This window comes from Phoca vitulina, unplaced genomic scaffold (genome assembly GCF_004348235.1).
Source record: "Phoca vitulina isolate PV1807 unplaced genomic scaffold, GSC_HSeal_1.0 scaffold34, whole genome shotgun sequence".
NCBI classification, from domain to species: Eukaryota; Metazoa; Chordata; class Mammalia; order Carnivora; family Phocidae; genus Phoca; species Phoca vitulina.
This window is the reverse complement of record NW_022589737.1, coordinates 16510824-16535774: the sequence shown is the minus strand read 5'-3', so window position 1 is coordinate 16535774 and position 24951 is coordinate 16510824. Positions and strand designations below refer to the sequence as shown.

Here is a 24951-nt window from a genome sequence, read left to right as displayed (position 1 = left end):
CTCTCTGGGGGCCCTGCTTCTCCCTCTGCCCCTCTCTCTCGCCGGCTCGTCCTCTCTCTCAAAAAGAAATAAAATCTTAAAAAAATAAATTTAAAAAAGTAAAAGCACAGCAAGGAAAACAGAAATCACTCAGTCTTACCAAGCAAAAGTCTCTATTACCATTTTGATGTACAAACTGCCAGATTTTTTTCTGACATGAGATGCTTGTAATAGGAAATCACAACTTTGTTTATTAAGTGGAACCCAGATCTTAAAAGGTTAATAATGGAAGACAGGAGCAGTCAGACCCCAGAACCCAGATATCTTTGTCCCAGAGATTTAATATTCCCTAAATATTGACAGTCTTGGGGCACCTGGGTGGCTCAGTTGACTGAGCGTCTGCCTTCAGCTCAGGTCATGATCCCGGGATCCCGGGATCGAGTCCCGCATCGGGCTCCCTGCTCGGCAGGGTGCCTGCTTCTCCCTCTGCCCCTCCCCCTGCTCATGCTTGCTCTCTCTCTCTCTCTCTCTCTCAAATAAATAAAATCTTTAAAAATAAATAAATAATTAATTAAAAATATATATATTAACAGTTACTTATCCAACAGCCTCAGGAAGCACCCGTCTCCTTTAACAACTTGGCCAGTGAGTGCAGGAGACCTGTTGTTATCTTAGCTCAGCTGTCTTTATCAAGAAGAATCACATCAGCACAAACTCTTGAAAACCTTTAAGGAATGCTTGACATCTGCCTTCCAAGCATGGACTCACCTACTTTCTCAGTTTTTTCTCTTCTAAGGACCTTTGCCCCAGATGACTGAAACAGACCCTCCACACTCCAACAAAACAGTGAGTCTAAGAGTCTGGTTCATAGATTTCCAGGGTCCGGGGCGGGGGGGGGGGGGGGGGTGTGTGACATAAAAACCATTTTCAGAATAATACTAAGACATTATTTGCCTTTTTCAATGCACTGCCATTTACACTGATGGCACGAAAGTGACGAAGGAGAAAACTCTGGGTTCCTTAGGAGAAACCAAGCAAGGCACTGGAATCAAGCTGGTCAAGTCGTGTCATATCCCGCCTTGCCACACACTCGCAGTTAAATGAAGGGGGCGGGGGAGCCAGTTTCTTTGATGAAGCAGTAAATATTAATCCTGTTAAATCTCTCCCCTTAGGGACAGCCTGTGTAACAAAATGGGAAATACACATAATATTCTTCTGCTGCAAACGTAAGTTGATGGTACAAAACACCACCTTTTCATGGAACATCATTTTGACTTGAAAGAACAACTGACATATGAACTATGGTTATTAAGACTTGAAAGTCCTGAAGACTTTTTTTTTTTAATGTACAAAGTGAATGTGTCATCTCAAGGAAAACTATGATAAAATTCAAGCTTTGAGTGCACATTAGATCTTTGGAAAACTACCTGCCACTATAAGCTTGATAATAGACTTTTCTGATAAAATCATTGGTGATACTCGCAAATGAGATATTATGATAGTATCTAAGGAAATGCATTAACATCGGAAGAGCTGTATAAGTCAGTAAGGCAGTATTTTCCAAAATAACCAATCCCTGATGTTACAGAATCATGCATGGGTAAAAGTTCTATTCAAAGCGCAAGACAGACCGACGGAATTTAATGGAACAAACAACGAAAAACTCATTGATCTAGTTTTGGATTCCACATTACAAGTAACCTCGAAGAAATTAGCATTTGTTAAATTTTGGCACAGTATGAAGACTATCCACAACTCCCTGAAAAAGCTTTTAAGACACTCTGATTTTCAACCTGCATATCTGTGTGTGGTCAGATTTTCCTCATTTACTTTAAGCAACAGCACACATTGCAATAAACTGAATGTGGAAGTAGTTGTGAAATTCGGCTGTCTTCTAATAAGCCAGACATGAAAGGAATTTGCAAAAAATGTAAAACAATGCCACTCTTCATATTAAATTTCTGTTGTTGTTTTGGAAAATACAGTTAGTTTTCTTCAAAATTTTATTTAGGTTAATATATAGTAGTACTATGTCCTGAATGTTTGTGTTCCCCGCCCTCCCCAAAAAAAATTCATGTTGAAATCCTAATGCCAGATGTAATGGCAGGAGTCATCATCTGGGAGCTGCTAGTCATGAGGGCAGAAGCCCAATAAAGGGGTTAGTGTTCTTATCAAAAGACCCCACGGAGCTCTCTCATTCTCATCACCATGTGAGGACACAGAGAGGTTGACAATCTACAAACCACAATCTAGGGTCTTCCACGGAACCTGACTGTGCTGACACCGTGACCTTGGATTTCCAGCCTTCAAAACTGTGAGAAATAAATTTTTTTTTAAAGATTTTATTTATTTATTTGACAGAGAGAGACAGCGAGAGAGGGAACACAAGCGGGGGGAGTGGGAGAGGGAGAAGGAGGCTTCCCGCTGAGCAGGGAGTCCGATGCGGGGCTCAATCCCAGGACTTTGGGATCATGACCTGAGCCGAAGGCAGACGCTTAACGACTGAGCCACCCAGGTGCCCCGAGAAATAAATTTCTGTTGAAATTTTACAAGCCACCCAGTGTGTGGTATTATGTTAGAGCAACCCAAACAGACTAAGACAGGTTTATTATTTAATTAATATTTAAAAATTTTTTAGAATTTAATTTCTAATATGGTAAATATTGGTAGATACAAACCATATAAACAAAGTTCTTTGGGGTCATCAAGAATAGTTAAGAATGGAAAGAGATCCTGACATCATGACTCATTACCCTATATTAACCAGGTGAATGTACCCTCTTGACCAGTTGTCCTTTAATTGTCAAATTCTGTTTTCAGATAAACGGGGTGGGGGGGGGGGGATGGAGTAGGGAACCAGAGTTAGCAATCTAGGAATCCACAGCAACTTCCAACAGTCTTAAATGTTTACTATTTTGGTCACATTGATATGAACATGTGCAACTCTGGATGACTAACACTTCATTCTTTGAAGTAAGAGGGTTTTTGTAATGTTTTTTTCGTGGTTGGTTTATTTTAGAGAGAACTCAAAAATGTGAGCCATCTGAAAAGATACTCCAGATGCCCAATTTTATTTAACAGTTCAAGTTCAAAAGAACAGACTACCTTTAAATGTCTGTTTCTTTCAAGTTAACTGTTGACTCTTGAGCAACATGGATTGTATGCGAGTTCACTTAAACGTGGATTTTTTACAGAACTGTAAATGTATTTTCTCTTATGATTTTCTTAGTAACATGTCCTTTTGTCAGCTTACTTTATTATAAGAATACAGTATATCATACATACAACATACAAAACACGTGTTAATCGACGATCTTATTGGTAAGATTTCTGTCAACCATTAAGTTCTGGGGAGGAGTCAATAGTCGTATGTGGATTTTTGACTGCACTCCTAACCCACACATTGTGCATTGTGCAAGGGTCATCTGTATTTATAAATATTGCTGGTATGCCCTGGGAACTACAGAATAGTAAAGGTTAACATTCGAGACAGCCTCTGGGTAAACATCTTTCAAAAGTCTTTTAGCTAATCTAGGAAAACACTGCCAGGAACCACGCACACTCTCAGTGGCTTCAACGCCTCTGACAATCTGACTCTCCCCCTCCATGATTCTCTAACCCCACCCTTCCCTCAACTCTACTCTTGCCAAGCTCAATCCCATCTAGACTTTTGCTCACCCTGTTCCTCCTTTTGGGGAAAATATTCCTACTCCTCACTCTAAATTCTATGATTACAACTAACAGAGATGAGCAATACATGAAAACCAAGGCCTATGTGGTTACTGTTCTCAAGTTTTCTGATTGCAAATTTAGTGTTTAGCAGAAACACAACTAAAAACCACATGAATGTTTATTTAATTAAAAGGTGCATGAATCCAAAGTATGATGTAGCAAAAAAGCAAAACTGAAAGCTTAGTATCCTTTAAAAGGGACATAATAACCCCATTCCTCTATTTTAGGAACTGTGATTAGTTCTGGGTACCACATTTGATGAAAGACATGACCTAAGTCCGGAGGACAACTGGGGTGAAGAGGGGATTGAGATGGGAAACCCAGAAGAAAATGAATGCTTAGCCAGAAGAACTAAAAGTTTATGCATGACATGGGTAGACAACTACTTCCAAATACTTGAAGGGCTATCTTATTTGGTTAAGTAGTCATATTTGTTCTTGTCTTCAAAAGGGAAATGGGAAGGAAATTTTGGTCCACTATGAGGAAGAACTTTCTAGTAGGCAGACTTTCTGAAGTGAGACTGGACAGCCTGAGGAAGAGCCTGACTGCTGCCTTCTGGAGGTGTAAATGCAGAAACTGAACAATCATTTCATGGGGACACCGCAGAAGACATCCAACAATGAGGCCTGGACACTGAGGTCCTGCCAACTCAGATCTGACACGAACGACAACATCAAAAGGCACTGAGGCAAATAGAGGGCACGAAAATTCGTCCTTTCCATAAAACCAACTGCAACACTCTCCATACATATGCTCATTACAGTGTTAGTACTTTAAGAAGGATAATCGAAAAGCCATTTTATTCCCCACTCTGAGTTAATTTTTTTTTTTCTCTGATATTTCTTTTGGTCCCAGCCTGATTTTTTTAAGACCCTGTTCCTGTGTGAGCACTGCTACTCTGAAGTATTCTTAAATTAAGAATAACAATTAAGCCATCCTTGGCTTCTTTTGCATGGAGATCAGAAGAGGCCTGTCATTCCACAACCACTCCTGCTAATCTGCATTTAAAGGCAGAGACACGGGCACAAATGAAGGCATGGTACCTGATGTCGTCGCCCTCCCCCAGCACTCATCACAGAAGAGACACATGACCCGACAGCATGAGAGGCTACCCTACCGCTTTCCACAACTAACGAGAAAGTTCTCTCTAGAAGTTCACCCCTTTAGTAAAGGGGTGGTTTCCGATGAGTAATGAATAAAAGGCACTGTTTTCACATGCCTTATGCAGGATGCATGTCATATATGGAGTCAGGGTTCTTTACTCACAAGCTGAAATCGATGACCAAAGCTTAGCCATTCTTTTTCCACGAGGACTTCAAAGCCTCGGATGCTCCGATAGTACCCGTCGAGCATGAGCATGGCGAGGGAAGTCAGCTGGGCCGTGCGGTCCCAGCCGTCACTGCAATGCACTATCACGGACGTCTTCCCGGACTCCACCTTGTCGGCGATCCGGAGAGCCCCCGCAAGAATGAGCTGCCAAACAGATTTTTAAGTGACATTTTTAAAAAATTAAGTGCTTCCTTCTTCAAAATTAACTAATACAGTTTTATTACGGATGACTGTCTCAATAACACATGAAGAAAAAAACATCAGTCCCTTCCTAAAAAGAATTCTTGCAAGTGGCAGAAGATCTATAATATTTTGCCTTTGTACCTAGAAAAATCTCATAAATCCAGGCTCCTATTGATCTGAACAATGAAAGAGTCAAATGATGGGTATCTCTGGGTTCTGTACAAATCAACAGTATGAGTGAGAGAAAAGAAGGATTAAGTTTTAAAGAGATCTGTTTCTAAGAATCTTCAAATATTCCAAGATCATCTATTTAAATAAAAAATAATATGCCAAATGAAGTCATACACGTTAAACAATCCCTACTTAACCAAAACAGAATAAATATGAAAGCAATAAAATTGGATCTCTCTTACTCTATAGCTTCTATAGCATTTATTTTACTGTTTTTATATTTGTCACATAGCTTACAGCAAGCACAGTACAGAACTTTAAAGCTACTTTTCTGTTATCAGTATGAATGAAAAATTCTCATCAGATCAATATATTACTATGTCAACTTAACTGGTATTTGAAATAATTTATTTTTTTAAATATGCAGACAGTGCAAAGTATCTTTTCTGAAGTTGATCTTGAGTTAAAACTAGACAGAATTAGATATAACCAAATAAGAAACACAAAAGTATAATATTCTTTAAAATGAATAATACAGTCCCATTCTCCTCTGCAACGGCTAGACCATACATACTTAGAGAACAGTATGGGTCCACAAACATGGATCAGAATGAAAGAAAGTAGATTTTCTAGGCTTGGAGAATCTCATGATAACTTCCTTTTGATTTTAACTATAGGCATATTCTGGAACTGGGGTACTCCGAAGCAATGTCAATCTTGACTATGCATCAGAGTCACCTGTGAGCATTTTTTTAAGTGTCTGGGCTCCATTCTTCACTATTCCTGGCTTACTATTTTAAATATCTTCCACTTGTAATTCAGTGGATATCGAGACTTAAGAATCACCGACCCAAAGGATTAGAACAGCTGGAAAGTTAAGACTGACCAGGGAGTTATCCAAAGTGGTCACCTCTCTTCCATGGTCATCTCCCTCCCTCCTTCCCTCCTTTCCTCCGCCCCCCCTTCCTTCCTTCCTTCTTTCACTTATAAAATAAACATTTTGGAGTGCCTTACCATGTGGCAGGCTCTGCTCTAGGTGCTGGAGACAGCAGTGAACCAAAGAGACAAAGGGCTGGTACATTCTACCCCAGCGAGGCCAGCCAGATGCAAGTAAATAAGAAAATACGCACTGCCCCCTGCTGGTGGAGCTGTTATTTTGTAAGGTGTGGTTGGGAAAGGCCTTTCTGAGAAGGTGTTATTTGAGCAGAGTTCTGAAGAAGGTGAGCAGGTAGCTTTGCTGGTGTGAGGACTGCGGGTGGAGAAGGCAGTCCAGGCACAGCCGATCTCTTATACCTCTAAGGAGACTTGTTTCTGTTAGAGCAAGCTTTCTGGAGAGACTGTTCTATGCACTGGTGGAATGCCTTGCAATTTACTGAAGCTGACACTGCAATTTATGTTCGCTTTCGCTTCCAATCAAGTGTTACTGTTTACTATTTACTTCACAGGCTGTAACAGATGGGCCCCCAGAACATGCTCTCTGACTGAGGAGTGGTGCACTCTGCTACACTCAAGCTTCTAAGCATCTGGGAGAGCAAAAATAAAAATAATCTCTAATTCTCAATTAGGTCAATTTGGCCTTCTCTTCAGTTCTGTCCGAATTTTAGATTCAAATGTGAGCACATGTCTGCTCCTTATCATGAAAAATCTCATTTCCCTTTATTTCACAGTATGAATGTGTATGTGGCTATAGAAGTCTGTCTCTCGGTACGCTGTGTTACTGAAATTTAGAACACAGATGAAAAAAGTTATGTAACCATACAAAGTGCGATCACATCCGGTGTTCCAAACATGACAGTGACAGGCTGGGCACATTAGTGTTCACAGGGCAGTCTCCACATCATTTAGCCTTCATACCCTTCGTTCAACTGCTTCGCCTCCCTTCTCTGACCAGAATGCCTCTCACTTCACTAGTCGAGCAACACAGATTTAGCGGGTGCCTGTTATTCACACACACAGTGCTGCCCTAGCTCCTGAGGGGTCCAAAAACACTAATAAATTACCCAGCCCAGGTTTCCATGAATTAGGAATATACTCCAGCTGACACAAAGTAATTAACTGAAGTGTAAGGTCTTACCTGATGAGTTGGAAAGAGAAAGTAAAGTGAAAAGTGCAGAGACAATGGAAGTGGGTGCGATCCGGGAAGACTTCATGGAAGAGAAGAAATCGGAACCGGGGTCTGAAGGATGGGTAGAATTCAGACAGGGTGGGGCAGAGAGGGGAAGAGAAGACCACAACAGAACCAAATACACAGTATAGAAAACTAATTCATTCAAGCAACACACCTTAGAAGTACTTACAATTTTCAAAGCAGTTATCAATTTTTTCATTATACAGAAAGATACCTTCATCTTAAGTTCAATTGTAAGAAAAGTGCCAAAATAGAGGGGCAGAGAAAGTCCTTGTCTGATCTTCTGTAATAATATAAGGAAATAACATATACCTAACCTTAATATGTTCAAGCCAGTGAGTAGATTCCAAGTTAGACAACCAGTGAGTCTCCTCAATGTTAGGGTACACAATCTCCTTCAGTTTTCGTAATGATTCTCTCATAACGTGAATATTGTGGATATCCAGAAAAACTAGTTCTGCATTTTGATAGGCATCTTCACTCTCATAACCTCCACCCTTCGCCTGGGGAAAAAAAGCACACACCACAGGAAATCATAAATGAATGTACACCCACTGCATGTAAACATATGTGAAAAAGTGCCATAAAATATCCAATAACATGAAAGATGATACATATTCTTTTTTTTTTTTTAAGATCTTATTTATTTGAGAGAAAGAGAGAGCGACAGAGAGCACGAGCTGGGGTGGGAAGACAGTAGGGACAGAGGGAGAGGGAGAAGCAGACTCCCCACTGAGCAGGGAGCCCGATGCAGGGCTGGATCCTGGAAACCTGGGATCATAACCTGAGCTGAAGGCAGATGCTTAACTGACTGAGCCACCCAGGCGCCCCGATGATAAATATTACTGATGAATAGGAAAACTCCATGGGAAAATGTCAATGGCTCAGGACATCTTAACACAGCCACTCCCTATTACACGTTCTTCTTTATAAAACAGGAATATACACTCTAACCCTGACTTCCTTATGTGGCTGTTTTAAATTAAATGTGATACCATATATGAAGGTCCTTAAATATTTTTAAAGCACTAAATTTTTCCTACCTATATTTCCAGTTCTACCCAAGCATAATTTATTAGAGAATATTGAAATCACCAGCTCTGTATGCCGGGACGACGTCTAGCTAGTTTTGTACTGGCCCATGCTTCTTCACCTCCCTTCCTCTTCACCTCATTTTAATCTTAATATTTGCAAAATGCTTTGCAATCATAATGACTTGCTTCTGTTTCAACCACATAATTATTTCCAAATAAAAAGACGGAACAAGTATAACAGCACAGAATACCATAGCATACTAGGATAGCCACTGTATAAAAAAATTAAGTGTTCATATGACTCACACCATTGAAAACTACAAAACCCACCAAGGCCTAACCAACAACAGATTACCAAAAAACAGAAGGTCTGTTTCTAACACTGACAGTCTGGGAAATAGTTTGGATTCAAGATTGGCACAGCTACAAAGTTAACAGTGTTTCAGTGGGTACCTGTTAACAAGGATTATTCCTGGAGCATGGGAACTGAACAGGTCAGGGGTAAGAGACGCTTTCAATTCAAACTGGTTGCAACAAATTCTAGAAAGATGGCAGTGGAAACTACACAGGCCAGTCACAAAAACAAACAGAAAATGCTCTGGAATCAGACAGTTGTAGAACTTTGTGAGTATACTAAAAACACTGAAATATATACTTGAAAAGAGTGTGTTTTCTGGCATGTGTATTAGATTTCAAAAAAATTGACATTTAAAAGAAAACAGAACAACTAGACAGTAAAACCAAAAACACAAATCATTTAAAACAGAAATGGGGACAAAGCATTCTGTGAAACCGCAAAACCACCCACAGCCACAAGATCTGAATGCTGTCAGTGAATGTGTGGGAAGAAGCAGAGGAAGCGATGGATATAAAAGGACTGGAGAACAGGAGAACCATGAGAGAGCCTTACACATTTTAGTGTTTGTTCTGCTTCCCGTGTTGGCCTTCATCTTCCAGAACTATAGGGAAGCCCAACAGGTCAATCTAAGACGTGCAGCTGAAAACCAGGAAGGGTTCCGTCCATTCTAACAGCCCATGAATCTAACGGATCTACAGTAGATCTAAAGGGGCCAAAGCAGTCTAACCTTTCTGAACTCTCCTAACAGACCAGCCAGGGATTGCTTCTGCTAAGCACATCATCAAAATTGAGCAGACAGAGTCAACAGAGGCAAAGGAAGAGAAGGTCCAGAGAAATAAGACAAAGGAAAAGAAGTTTCAGGTAAGGGAATGGGGTGGGGGAGGTATTGGGTGGGAGAGACAGGACAGAGCCAAGAAATCCCAGAAAGTAAGACTTCATATTTTTTGATGCTACATGCAAACAATAAAAGAGGCAGCTCAGTGAAATTAGTTCTAACTTCTGGGTACACCTAACTTCTGAGCCATGGCTTCTAACTGAACCAACCACCCTGAAGGTTCAGGAAAACTAATTTCACCTAAAAATGAATAATAGGAAAGGATCAAGGTCAAGTCCCATAGGCGCTATCTTAAAAAGAGAATGAGCAGCATTCATAACATATCCTCTGAAAATGCCTCTCAACACTGAAATCTCTTTTCAAGCAAGCTAAAGACATTAAAAAATAATACCAGGCATGAAAAACAAAATAAATTGGAATTAGAAAACTCAAAAATGAAGTGACAGAACTTGGGAACAAATTAGAAATAAGAGGAAAAAAATCAGGAAGACCAAAGAAGAAGAAACACAAGAGTAAATAATACAGTAGGTATCGAGTTAAAAGAAATAGAGAAAAGGAAAATATTTAAAACCAAAATGAAATTAGAAAGACATAAGAAGGAGTCAAGAGAAAGTGACAAATGATGAAGAAAGGTGAAGAAGAGCCAACACAAGAGGCCTGAAGAAGAAAGTCAGAACAAGGAAACAGAATGCTAAGAACAATGATTAAAGAAAACTGCATGTATTTTTTTAAAAAATTGGAAATTACATATTGAAACAGCACACATGCATACCTGAGAATACAGACCCAGAACACACAGCATGGAGACATATTCTGGCAATAACTGTACTTCAAAGGAAAAGAAAAAAGTCCTTTGAACATCCAAGTAAAAAGAGTGACGTAGAAGGTAAAGAAATTTAGTTTATCGTTAGCCTTTGAAGCTTTATGCCAAAAGAAAATAAGCAACATATTTAAGAAACTCAGGAAAATCACATGTAAGCTAAGGGTTTTATGTCCAGCCAAACTGACTTTCAAACTTTAATAAAGGACACAAGCTCCTATTAGCATACAAACACTCAGAGTATTGTTCCCACGAACCCTTGCTGAAATATTTAGAGAACAACTTCAGATGATGATGATAATAATAATAATAATAATAATAATAATAATAATGTCTAGAAAGTCATCCATATACAAATTGCTTGTGAGCACAAAATATATAGCTATTTGTCGAAGTCAGAGGTAAAAGGGAAACTGTGTTCCAAAGGGAGAAAGTGTTAAGGCTATATCTGCTGACAATGTCAATATAATACAATGTATTTAAAAGTGGGGGAGGATGGGGAGAGCAAGTGAAAAACAATTAACTTTCCAGTAGGTACTGGTGATGGTGGTATTAATATTGTTATTCTGAGATTGGTAGGATAAAGCACACAAGTAATTATGAAACATACATATCATCCCCTGAGTCTTTGAGAACCGGAATTGCTGGTGTGGAAGAAAGGAGATACATATGTAATTTAGAAGAAGTTACGTAAAAATTGTTTAGCACTGAATTTAAATTGAAAACACCAGTAGGAACTCTTGAGGTACTTTACCTCTAAAAATATGTAAATATTCCCTAATCCTATTCACTGGAAAGACCTCAAAACAGTACAAATCCAGTAGCAGATATCCTCAGCACCCCAGACGATGGTTTGCAACACCATCTGGTACTAACAGGAATGAGAACTTCTTGGAGAAATAGCTGTTTCGGGCACCTGGGTGGCTCAGTTGGTTAAGTGTTTGCCTTCAGCTCAGGTCATGATCTCAGGGTCCTGGGATAGAGCTCCGCATGGGGCTCCCTGCTCAGCAGGGAATCTGCTTTTCCCTCTCCCTCTGCCACTCCCACCTGCTTGTGCTCTCTCTCCCTCTTTATCTCAAATAAAAAAATAAATAAATCTTAAAAAAAGAAAGAAAGAAAGAAAAAAAAAAAAAGAAAAGAAAAGAAATAGCTGTTTCGAGGCTGTGGCTAGGCAATGCACAAGACTTTCTGATGAGTCTGGTCTATCTCCCTATACCAGATAGCGAAGATTACTACAGTTATATCAAAAGAACTCAGGAGATAACTTGAAAAGCCTCCCTCTGACCAAAGATGAGAAATTTTAACTTCAAAAAAATATTATCTGCGATGGATTAGAAGATGTTGAATATGTTTAAATACATGCATTCATAACGATACTTTAAAAAATCAGTCACCTTCATGGGATGACAGGAAGTAAGCTCATCACTGGGAAAACTGACCTAATTGCTGGTTAACCAAACTATAGATAAAAGAAAGTGTTTCTTTACAGAAAGAGTTCAACCAATAACTGAAAGAGAAATCATGAAATTAAAACACCACCATTTTGGAGTTAATGTATCTAGGCACTGAGCATTAACAGCTGCTAACACCCCAAAAAAGAGAATCAGCCACAAATGATGTGCCTCCTGATATGTTCCCTATAGCCTTGCCAAAGGTATCGAACCTGGATCTGAATAAACCTCTAAATTCATGTGGAAGAAATTCAAAGGACAGAAAAAAGTTGAACCATACCATGCAACAGCAAAACTTGGACTATGGAAAACTCTACAGATAAAAGGTCAAGAAAAGAAAGTGATAGGCAAAGGGAAGATTACAGATTAAGAGAGATTTAAAACACAATATTTAAAAAAACAAGGCTAAACTTGAGTCTAGGGATATACACTTCAGTGATGAAATATAAAGAAATGCAACAAGATGACTATTATAAAAGTTAGGATAGCCGTTACTTTTAGTACAGTTAGAAGGCTGAAGCAGGGCACCCATGGAAGACTTAGTGGCTGGCAAAGTTTTAATTCTTGACATGGGTCATGACTGCAAAAGGATTTGTCATATTCAAATTGATTAGGTTATAAAAAACGTTCTGAGAGTTCAGGTTACAAATATTTGTTGCAACAAGGATGTACATTTTTACAAATTAAAAAGCCGGGGGGTAGGTGTGGAGATTGGGTGAAGGTAGTCAAAAGGTACAAACTTCCACTTAAAAGATAAGTTCTGATGACTACTGCTAACCATACTATATCATATATTTGAAAGTTGCTAAGAAAACAGACCTTACAAATTCTCATCACAAGGAAAAAGAAATTTGTGATTATATGAGATGACGGATGTTAACTAAACTTATTGTGGTGATCATTTCATAATATATACACATATCAAATCATTATATTGTACACCTCAAAATTATGCAATGTTCTACATCAATTATATCTCAATAAAACCAGGGGGAAAGACATCAGGCTGGTAAATTGAATCGACCTTCCTGACGAATACTGACCGTATGTAACAAAACTCTTAAAAAACACATATTTTAAATTTTGATACAGCATTGTATATGTAGGATACTCTTTTAAGGAAATAAAGATGCCAACAAAAGATATTTATTTCAGTGATATTTAAAATACTAAATACTTAAACACCCAATACGAGAAAAATGACTAAATGAATAATGACACAGCTGTAATAAGTACTATTAAAGTGTTTTTCAAGAATATTGTATTAGACGAAATAATTCCTATGGTATTAAGAGGAAAAACAAAGAAACAAAATAATCAACATATAAGTGTACCAAAAAAATAATGGGGGAAAATACAGCAAAATATTAGTGGATATGGGTGATTTTAATTTCCTTTATCTATGCCTGCCGAGTTTTTCTATACTGTCTAGTACATATCTTGTAACCAGGAAAATGTACCAATAAATAAAATATATCAGTTGTTAAAAAAAGAGGGGCTTTCCATATACTGACATATGTATCAGAATGCTTTAAAAAAATAAGATAGGGAATATAACTTTGCCTTACCACCTTTTCTGCATTACATTTCTCCTTCCTTCTCCTCTCATGCTAGAAAACATACTAAGTCTCTCTCCTGCTAATTCAGAGTAGAGTTTTGGAAGGGAAACAAGTAATTACTGGAAAAATACATGCTAGTCCCTGTGCTGCAAGCTTCACGTACTCATTATCTCATTTCTCCTTTAAGGGGAAACATTTACAGTTTAATAGAGAATGCCTGCAACTCACAATGCCCTCAAAACACTAAATAGGATGGAAATAATTAGGCACAGGCACCATAATTTAATTAAAAGGATGATCATCCCACCATTGTTTATAAAAGCAAAAAACCCAGAAATAAACTAAATATCCAGTAACAGTTGATATTATTAGTTCTTGTACCATTAAAATAATGTTATAGATAAATGTTTATTGGCACAGAAAGATACAGTGTCAGTGTTTTAAAAAAGAAGTTACAATTATCCCACTGTTTCAAACATATGTGTGCATGCATATACTCATAGGTCTGGAAGTACAACCAAATTTTAATGGTGTTACAGGATTTAGAGTATTTTAAAATATGTTCTTCTTTTTGCTTATCTGCATTAGCTGATTCTATAATACAGATACATTGTTTCTTGGGGGTTAAAAAGGTAACTTACTAAAGCTAATTTATATCCCTTCTCTCTCCTTCGCCTATGGCAGATTTTGTCAACCGGGCAAAAATTTCTATTTCCACAATGTAAATATTTGTTCTACAGCAGAAACCAGGGCAAATGCTCCAGCTAAGTGCAAGTAGGCAGTGTGAAGAACTTGATTAGGTGAAGGGCAGGGAGAAGGGGGCATCACCGGCCACTGAGAACACTGCTTCCCAATTCCTACAGCCATGCTGGGCAGAGTTTAGTCAGGCATACGCTCAGTTAGTTGTCAAGTTTGGAGAATGGAGAACGAAACCAGTTAATTGCTGAATAGTTATTTATTATGTACATGAGCCCAGGGTTATGCACTACTTTTTATTAGATGAGTTTTGCCCCCAAGACAACCCCGTTAGCTATTATTATTCTCATTTTGCAAATGAGCAAATTAAGGTCTAAAAAGAGTAAATAAACCATCCCCACATGCCACTTCACTCTGGCTGCATCAAAGCCAGCTGGTGCATGTGTAGCCCACATAGAAGACACCCATTGAGTGGCCATGGGGATTGTTTCTGGGCCCTATGGGTCTGAAACAATTCGAGGAAGAAAAATATGTTCCACATGAAAAAACAAACTAAAACACCAGGAAAAAACCTTAATGAAATGGAGATAAATAATTTACCTGATAAAGAATTCAAAGTAATGGTCATTAAAGGTGCTCACCAAACTTGAAGAATGGATGAACACAATAAGAACTTCAACAAAGATATAGAAAATTTTAGAAAGTACCAAACAGAAGTCACAGAACTGAATAATTAAACTGAAAAATGCAAGAGGGGTTCAACAGCAGACCAGATGAAACAGAAGACAGAATCAGTGAGCTGGAAGACAGGGTAGTGGAACTCATCCAAAAAGAATTTTTGCAAAAACAAAAAAGAATTTTTAAAAAGTGAACATAGCTTGGGGCACCTCGGTGGCTCAGTTGGTTAGGCGACTGCCTTCGGCTCAGGTCATGATCCCAGGGTCCTGGGATCGAGCCCCGCATCGGGCTCCCTGCTCAGCGGGAAGCCTGCTTCTCCCTCTCCCACCCCCCCACTTGTGTTCCCTCTCTCACTGTCTCTCTCTCTCCCTCTCTCAATTAAATAAATAAATAATCTTAAAAAAAAAAAATTAAAAAAAAAAGTGAACATAGCTTAAGGGACCTATGGGTCAACATAAACTGAAATGACATTTGCATTATAGGAGAGCCAGGAGAAGAGCAAGAAAAAGGGGCAGAAAACTTATTTGAAGAAATAATGGCTAAAACTTTCCCTAGAGAAAGAGACATTTCAGTCCAGAGAGTTGAAATAAGATAAACCCAAAAAGAGCCATACCAAGTCACATTATAATTAAAATGTCAAAAGTTAAGGATAGGAGAAAATCTCAAAAACAGCAGGAGAAAAACAACTTGTTAAATACAAAGAAACCTCTATAAGACAATCAGCAGTATTTTTAGTAGAAACTGTGTAGGCCAGAAAAGAGGGGCATGATATATTCAAAGTACTGAAAGGAAAACCTTCGTACCAAGAATATTCTTTCTGGCAAGGTTATCATTCAGAATTGAAGAAGAGATTAAGAGCCTTCCAGACAAACAAAAGATAAAAGAGTGTATCAGACTTAACAAAAAATGTTAAAGGGACTTCTTTAAGCAGAAAAGAAAGGGCACTAATTAATAACAAAAAAATATATGAAAGTAAAAATTTCACTTGTAAAGACAAATCTACAGTAAACATAGTGCATTAATAACTTATAAAGTTACTACGAAGGTTAAAAAAATAGTGAAAATAACTATAACCACAATAAACAGTTAAAGGTACACAAAATAAAAAGTTGTAAATCTGACATCAAAAACATAAAATGTGTCAGGGGGGAGTAAAAGTGCAGAGTTTTAAAATCATTCAAACTTAACCCGCTATCATCTTAACACGACTGTTACATATAAAGGCAGTAATATATGAGCCTCATGGTAACCACAAAGCAAAAACATGGTATTGAACAACCAATGGGTCAACAAAGAAATCAAAGAAGAAATATAAAATACCTTGAGACAAACGAAATGGAAATGTAACACACCATAATCTATAGGACGCAGCAAAAACAATCTTAAAAGGCAAATTTCTAGCAATGCAGGCCTACCTGAAGAAACAAGAAAATAGTAAATAAACAATCGAACTCTACACCTAAATAAAGTAAGCCCAAAATTAGTAGAAAGAGGAAAATAATAAAGGTCAGAGTGGAAATAAATGAAACAGAGACTAAAAACATAATAGAAAAGATCAATGAAACTAAGCCAGATTAATAAAATCAATAAACCTTTAGTTAGACACACTAAGAAAAAAAAGAGGGAGGGCTCAAATAAATAATCAGAAGTAAAAGAAGGTAAGTCCCAACTGATACCAAAGAAATACAAAGGATCATAAGAGACTACTCTGAACTATTATATGGTTCACAGTAATAAACTGGACAACCTAGGAAAAAAAATGGATAAATTCCTAGAAGCATAGAATCTTCCAAGACTGAATCAGGAAGAAAACAGAAAATCTGGATCACTAGCAAGGAAATTGTATCAGGACAAAAATCCAGGACCAGACAGCTTCACCAGTGAATTCTATCAAATATTCAAAGAAGATTTAATACCTATCCTTTTCAAATACCTACAAAACTGAAGAGGCAGGAACAATACCAAACTCATTTTATGAGACCAGCATTACCCTGACACCAAAAACAGACAACCCCCCCAAAAAAATTATAAGCTAATATCCCTAATGAACATAAATGTGAAAATCCTCAACAGAATATTACCAAATTCAACAATACATTAAAAGGATCATACACCATGATCAAGTAGGATTCCAGGGATGTAAGGATGGTTCAACATCTACAGAACAATCAACATGATATAACGCATTGACAAAATTAAGAATAAATTTTATCTTTTAAAAAATAGGCAGAGGATTTGAATAGACATTTTTCCAAAGAAGACACAGATGGCCAACAGGCACACGAAAAGATGCTTAAAATCACTAATCATCAGGAAATGCAAATTATAACCACAATGAGATAGAACCTCATACCTGTCAAAATGGCTATTATCAAAAAAATAAACATGATGGAAAACAGTATGAAGGTTCCTCAAAAACTCAGAAATAGAACCACTGGGTATTTATTGAAAGAAAACAATAACACTAATCCAAAAAGATCTGTGCACTCTATGTTCACTGCAGCATTGTTTACAATAGCCAAGATATGGAAAGAACCTACATGTCCATGATTGGATGAACATGTAAAGAAGATGTGGGGTGTGTGTGTGTGGGTGTTTGTGTGTGTATATACACAATGAAATACTACTCAGCCATAAAAAGAAGTGAAATCTTGCCATTTATGACAGTATAAATGGACCTGAAGAGTATGATGTTAAATGAAATAAGTCAGACAAAGACAAATACTGAATTATTTCACTTATATATGGAATCTAAAAAACAAAACAAATGAACAAACAAACAAGACTCATAGACACAGAGAACAGAATGGTGGTTGCAGAGTGGAGGGTTTGTCAGGTAACAAAATCGATGGAGATAAGGAGGCACAAATTTCCAGTTATAAAATAAATGTCATGAGAATGTGTAACATACTACATGGGGACTATAGTCAATAATATTGTTATTGTGAATTTGAAAGCTAAGATGGTAAATCTTAAAAGTTTTCATTATAAGGAGAATATGTTGTAAATTTGTATGGTGACAGATGGTAAACAGACTTAATGTGATCATTTCACAATCTATACAAATACTGAAATATGTTGTAAACCTGTAACTAACATAATGTTGTATCTCAATTGTACTTCAACAAAAAGTGAACAAATAAAAAATTAAAAGATTAAGTAACTAACTAGGGGCACCAGGGTGGCTCAGTTGGTTAAGCATCTGACTCTTGACTTTGGCTCAGGTCATGATCTCAGGGTCATGAGATCAAGCCCCATGTCAGGCTCCGCACTCAGCGGGGAGTCTGCTTGAGATTCTCTGTCCCTCCCCCTGCTCGCTCTCGCTCTCTAAAATAAATAAATAAATCTTTAAAAAAAGAGATTAAGTAACTAACTCAAAGTCATACCATCAAGTAGGAGAGCCAGTATTAGAATCTACATCTTTGTCACTGGAGAGCCTGAAATCTTTCTACTACACATGGTGGCTCCCACAAACCCAGCCAATTCATGAAACCATAATTGTAATCTTAATTACTGAAAGACAATCTCACCTTATTGGCAACAGCATTGACACTTGGCCGGGCATCAAATATAAAGATTTTATGAGACTGGGCATTGGAGTCCATGATAGCTTGAAGGTATTTTTCATCTTCTTTGCTTCGCTTTCCACTCACTCCTACCATGGGCTGGCTACACCGAGTGATAGTGGCTTGACTTTCAGGATGAATCCATGATAAAACCTTAATGGAGGAAAAAACAGTGACACACTCTTTATATATTTCTCTGTTTATAATTCTTCTCAAAAACACTTCTCTATAAAATTCTGCTTTCTGATTCGTTCCAAAGCCTAACCACGAAAGGCTATTCAAGGCTGCTATAAAAATCATCACCTTTCTTTCAAGCCAACTCTGGCATATGGAAAATTTGGTCTAATCCTTTAATCAGGTGTTGATTTATGTAAGTCATGACTATTCAGAAGTGTTGTCTCTAGAATCATAGTACATTAAAAGGGGGTTAAATAAACCCCTTAAAGTTTTATTACCAAATCAGCAAACTGTCCAACTATAAAGTCTTCAGAATCTATGACTTTTGTACCTAAAATTATTTGAGCCAATCTTTCTAAAACACAGTAATTCATCATAAATTTGTAAAGTTTTCTTTTTTCTAGGATTTAAAGGAAAAGAGCATTTATCACCATGATTAAAGAATATATAATAAAATAAAGAAATAGTGAACAATACAGAGCCAACTTTGTTGTCGAGTTAAGAATCACAATTCTGTGCAGTTCTCTCCTACCCGTGTCAGACTCTCCAGAAACTTCTTTAATCTAAGTCTTTCCTCCAGTTTTAATTTTACTAAATAACTCATTCTCTAAAATCCCCATAATAGACATGTTGCTATAGCTATTTTTATCCTGCATCCATTCTCCCGTTCATTAACCTCAGCATTACGTAGAGTACAAAAGCATTTGCAAAGTCTCACCAAAGCTTCACACTTACTGGGATACGGCCCCTTGATCTGAAGGATGCCACTCTCTTTAATTCTTCATCAGGAATATTTGCCGGCACAACCAAGAGGGCAGGATATGTATCACAAAGCTCGTAGCGTTCATTTATCTTTGTTATTCTCCAGCTTTCATTTGGAATTCCCTACACATGAAATAGAACATAAGACAAATTACCACCTAAAATATTAAAAGACACTGAAACAGAAGCCACCTTATTTAACCTCTCTCATCTCCACCATCCATCTCTTAAGTTGCTGGAATAGTTACTGTCTACCTGTAGTGACCAGGCTTTTAGGATGAGTTAATGTAGGGATCTATGTTCATTTTGATGCTCAATTATATATTGAAAGATTTCTTAAATCATTAAATACTGATAGATTGCTGGGTCTGTGCTAAACATATCCAATGGGAAGGACACAGTAAGACTGCAAATGTTCCCTGTCTTAAAAACAGAAAGTTTCACTGAGCTTGACTGGATGATTGATTTTGCTGCCATTCATCCACATAAAGAAATTTCAGGGAGCAGGTACCCAGTATCCATCAAAACGCTATACATATATTTACCATTTACATTCCTAAAGTGAATTTTTCCCTCCTAAATTATAGTACTAATGGGAATGTTGTTCATCTAACACATATTATAAAAGCAAGGCAGTAGCAAAGCAAAACCAAGAGGCAAGAAATACTTTAAAAAACTTTTTAAAAACACATCAATTATTAAGCTCTCATTTGATCCTTCAGGATTAGCTATAACTAGTCTACTACTTCACATAAAGGGTTACCTAAATAAGATACTTACAAATTTTCCATCTTTCATTCTACAGAAAATAAAGCCATTAAATTAGTTGGAACTAAGAAAAAATATATATTTAAAATTTTATGGCCCCCAACAACTCATATAATCAAAAAGAAAGAATTGAAAGATTTCTTTATTATAGTTTTAAAAACTATACTAAAACTACTAATTATAGTTTTTTAAAAAAAAAACCTTTATTGAGCACCTATCATGTGCAGTACCGGTCAGCAACCTCTTCACACACACACACACGCACATATTATTGTATCCAGGTTTTGTTAACTCCATTTGATAGATGAAGAAACAAAGGAGGTAATAAAGAACTCCATGTACATTGCACATCTATCCTTTTTATTTAAAAGTACATTGTTCCTTTAAAAAAAGAAAAATCAGTATCCTGGTTCACGGAATTGTTATAAAAATCTGAAATCAAAGGGAAGAATGTACTCTCCTTTAAAGAGGTACTTCTCAAGTGACTGCCAAACACCCAAGAGGGTATGAACATTAAGTAAAGAGAGAAAATTCCCTCCAGTAATCATATGGTAAATAGAGTTTCCATGAATTCCGAGCCATGGTCCGCTTCTTTACCGGCGCCTTACACTCTATACCCTATTTAATTAGCCTTGTCCCAACCTGCTTCTTACGATATACATCACCCCCTCCCTCTTGCTTTCCTAACTTTTTATATACTAAACAACTGTTCAGGTAAGATCCTTTCTTATTTTTAGAAATAAAATAAAGACTTAATTAAAGGCTTAAAATATGTTTCCCTGCTATAACAAAAAAGTATAATGAACTGGCAAGTTTATAGAGGTGATACTCAAGCAAAAACCTCAGATACAACTCATCCCTCTCCCTTACCCCCTTACATCCAATCAATGACCAATTTCTATGATTTTTTCTTCTAAAAGTACCAAAAGAAAACTTTGTTCAGTATTTTCAATCCTCATTGCAACTTCCCTAATTCAGGCCATTATCACTTCTCTCCTGTCCCTCTGCAATCCATTCTCCATGCTCTCTCTACAATAATCGTCTAAGAAGCAAGTTATCATGCCATTCCTCTAAAAACTATCAATGGTTACCTATTCCTTTTCACATGAAGCATAACTCCTTCACCAAGATGGCATTATAGATGTTCTTGACTTTGCTCCCGCTCACAAGAACAACTGACAACTATTCAAGAACAAGACAGCACTGAGAGAATCCTCGAACATGGGACTGAAGCAATTCCTGCACTTCAGAGACCCAGACAGACTGCATTAGAAGCATAAGACAAGTGTCCCTCCCCTCCAGGCCAGCCTGGCACCACACAGAAAGGTGTCCCCTGAGCCACAGGAGACAACCAGCACCTCGCCGGTTTTGTGGGTCACCTTGTGGGAGCCCCTACTCTGATCTTGCACCACATGAACTGTAGGGGAATCTGTGGGGCTCAACCTCTGGGGATCTGACTGTGATGGAGAAGTGCAGACAGGCTTGCAACAACCAGCACATGGATCTTGACAAACTGAGTTCATACCTCCTGGGGCCAAGGAGGAATCCATATGGGTGGTTTTGCTCACCTGCAGAGCGGAGTCAGGGGCGCACACACTCTGACCAGGGAACTCAGCAGGGTGCAGAACTCCCTAATTTGGACCCTCAAAGGAGGAGTTTTGCCAGCCCTAGAATTCAGTTTTCCCACCCCCAGGCCAGAAGCTAAATCACTGCCCCACACATTGCAAAGTATCTTCCCACCCCATCTGACCAAAAGGACTGGCAAAAACTGGAAACAGTGTGGACCAGCAGCACTCAAGCAGGGAGACAGGAGAGAAGAGCTGACTGCCCCCGGAGCAAAACCAGTCCTGGGAATGCAGCAATCCCAAGCAGGGAGTTAATTCTTAGCTGGGGCTGAGGGTAGCTCTTGGCTCTTCCCAACCACTAAGGCTGTTTGGGAAATTGAGAGTAGCTAGTGAGGCCCCTCCCCCTCCCACCAAGGCAAGGAAGCTAAAACACGGACCGACCAGTTGTGGAGAGTGTCTTCTAGCCCCATCTGACCAGAAAGGGCAGGCAACAACTCATGGTAGCAGTGTAGTCCAATGGTACTCAAGCCAAGAAATGGGCAGATAGCCAAGAACAAAGCTAGTGGCGCTGTTTGGTCAGGGAACTTGGGGATCTAGATCAGCTTGAGTTAACACAACAAAGAGCTTTACTGGCTTTAGAGCTGTTTCTCCTGCTGCAGCCAGGAAGGGAATCTAACTCACTGCCCTACTCATTGCCGAATAAAGATCTCAGCCTGTCTGGCCAGGGACCCTAACTAGAGAACACAAGAAGCTCCATAGCCCATTCAACAGCCCTATGTACAATGAACTAGAACAGAGCACACAGCCCATGGCTTCTCCAGTGTGCAGAGTAAAACCAGTGGCCCTGCTGGACCAGGGAATTCGGTGAACAGTTAGGCCTGATTTGGGTCCCCAAACAATGAGCCTTGGGTCCCATCATGCTGTCCTGCCAGGGCAGGAAAGCTAATTAATAGCCCCATCTACAACTGAATACAGTACCCAGTCCCAGCAATCTAGTATACCTGACCGGAGAATCCAGGTAACTGTAGAGCCCATCCTGCAGCCTCACTTGGGTAGGGAACCAAGCCAGCAATCCCATCCAACTGCTCTCAACCAGTCGCACACCCTTCCCAGTCTCTGTCCTCAGAGTTCAAACAGTTGCCTTGCCCCAAAACAGACCATAATAGTAGGCCCCGCCTGCCCAAGGACAGTACCAGCAGACATTCCCAGACACCCAAACTGAACTGATTAGTGAAGAATGGTCTCTGCCAAAGAAAACCTATAAATTCTGGAAGAAAAGCCCAATCATTCAAATGTGCAGATACCAATGTAAGAAATCAAGAATCATGAAAAATCAGGTAAATATGATACCACCAAAGGAAACTAACAAAGCTCCAATAATTGACCCTAAAGAAATGGAAATATATGAACTGTGAGACAAAGAATTCAGAATCCTCTTAATGAAATTTAATGAGCTATAAGAACACACAGACAATTAAACAATGATGAGCAAAACAAGAAGTTCCACAAGAAAACAGCGGGCATAAAAAACAAAACAAAAATCCAGAAATCCTAGAGTGGAAAAATACAATAACTGAACTGAAGAATTCAACAGTTTCAAAAGCAGAACTCAACCATACAAAAGAATCAGGGACCTGGAGGATAAGATATTAGAAATTAACCAGTAGGGACACCTGGGTGGCTCTGTCGGTTAAGCATGTGCCTTCAGCTGAGGTCACGATCTCAGGGTCCTGGGATGGAGCCCCACATCGGGATCCTTGCTCAGCGAGGAGCCTGCTTCTCCCTCTGCCTGCAGCTGCCCCTGCTTGTGCTCTCTCTCTCTCTCTCTGACAAATAAATAAATAAAATCTTAAAAAAAAAAAAAAAAAAGAAATTAACCAGTCAGAATAACAAAAAGAAAAAAAGAATGAAAAACAGTGATGAAGAAAGCCTACAGGAATTATGGGACACAATGTAAAGAAACAACAGTCACATTATGGGAATTCCAGAAGAAAAGAAAGAGAAAGGGACAGAAAGTATTTTTAAAGTAATGACTGAAAATGTCCTGAATCTGGGAAAAGAAATGACATCCAGATCCATGAGGCCCAAAGTACCCCAAATATGTTGAACCTGAACAGGGATACACTGAGACACATTACAATTAAAACATCAGAAGTCAGGATGCCTGGATGGCTCAGTCAGTTAAGCATCGGCCTCCAGCTCAGGTCATGATCCCAGGGTCCTGGGATCGAGCCCCGCATCAGGCTCCCTGCTCCGCGGGAGGCCTGCTTCTCCCTCTGCCTCCACCTCCCTCTCCCTCTATTTGTATTCATCACTGTATATTTTAATCATCAGTTTACTTCTTTGAATCCTCCACTAAATATATGCTCTTTGGAAGTCAGGATTATGTCTTCCAGTTTCACAGATTCAGCCACTAGTATATGTAGTGCTACATAAATTGGATGGATGGATGGATGAGTGAAGGAATGATTAATGAATAAATCAATGAACCACAAGGAAGCCTTCATAAGAAGCAAAATTAGTTTCTCAGGTTTTCTTAGACAACATGGAGTCAGAGCTAAGATGGTTGGATCACCGGAGAAGCATACATCACCTGAGATCCTAATGTACTACCCCCAACCCAGGGAGGTACTCCCATCTCTCAATCCCTTCTCATATCCTTAAAAAATTCCTCCCAGGGAGAACTACTATTATCCATGGGACTGTGTCACATTCTTCAGGAAACTGGAAAGGTGGGGGTAGAACCACTGACTTAAATTACACTAATGGCTATTGTGTTCCTATTCTTAGATAAGGTGATACACCTATCTCCACTAAAGGAACTGCCTTCCAAACTGAAAAGTGGGGTTGACTAGTCAGCATACACTCTTCGTAGACACAACTACTGATCTTTGGCATACATATTTATAATTGCCCTGCAAATCATTGTCCTTCAGTTAATGTATCCATTTTTCAGAGTCAAGTTACAACCTAATTAACTGGATTATAGCTTTCCTTAGTTATTTACATTCCAGTGCTAAGGATAAATTCTGTTTTCCTTGACTGGACTTGAGTGTTTTGCAAATTTGTTAAGCAACACATCTATCTACCTTATGACTGAATATTTCTGCAGAAGACCATGTTCATTTCCTTAAGACTGACTTTTACTGTTTTAGCAACT

General features: G+C 38.5%; 1 protein-coding gene across 6 annotated transcripts in view; it reads right to left on the bottom strand.

The window, feature by feature from the left end:
- MTMR2 (myotubularin related protein 2) overlaps nucleotides 1-24951 on the bottom strand; it is a 121749-nt gene that overhangs the window by 9128 nt on the left and 87670 nt on the right. For all 6 annotated transcript variants that reach the window (XM_032426442.1, XM_032426443.1, XM_032426447.1 and 3 more), the window contains 4 exons: nucleotides 19432-19581; nucleotides 18484-18672; nucleotides 7840-8025; nucleotides 4978-5184 (listed from right to left, as the gene is read on the bottom strand). In XM_032426442.1, coding sequence (XP_032282333.1) covers nucleotides 4978-5184; nucleotides 7840-8025; nucleotides 18484-18672; nucleotides 19432-19581 — 732 coding nt within the window. The remainder of the gene's footprint in view (nucleotides 1-4977; nucleotides 5185-7839; nucleotides 8026-18483; nucleotides 18673-19431; nucleotides 19582-24951) is intronic.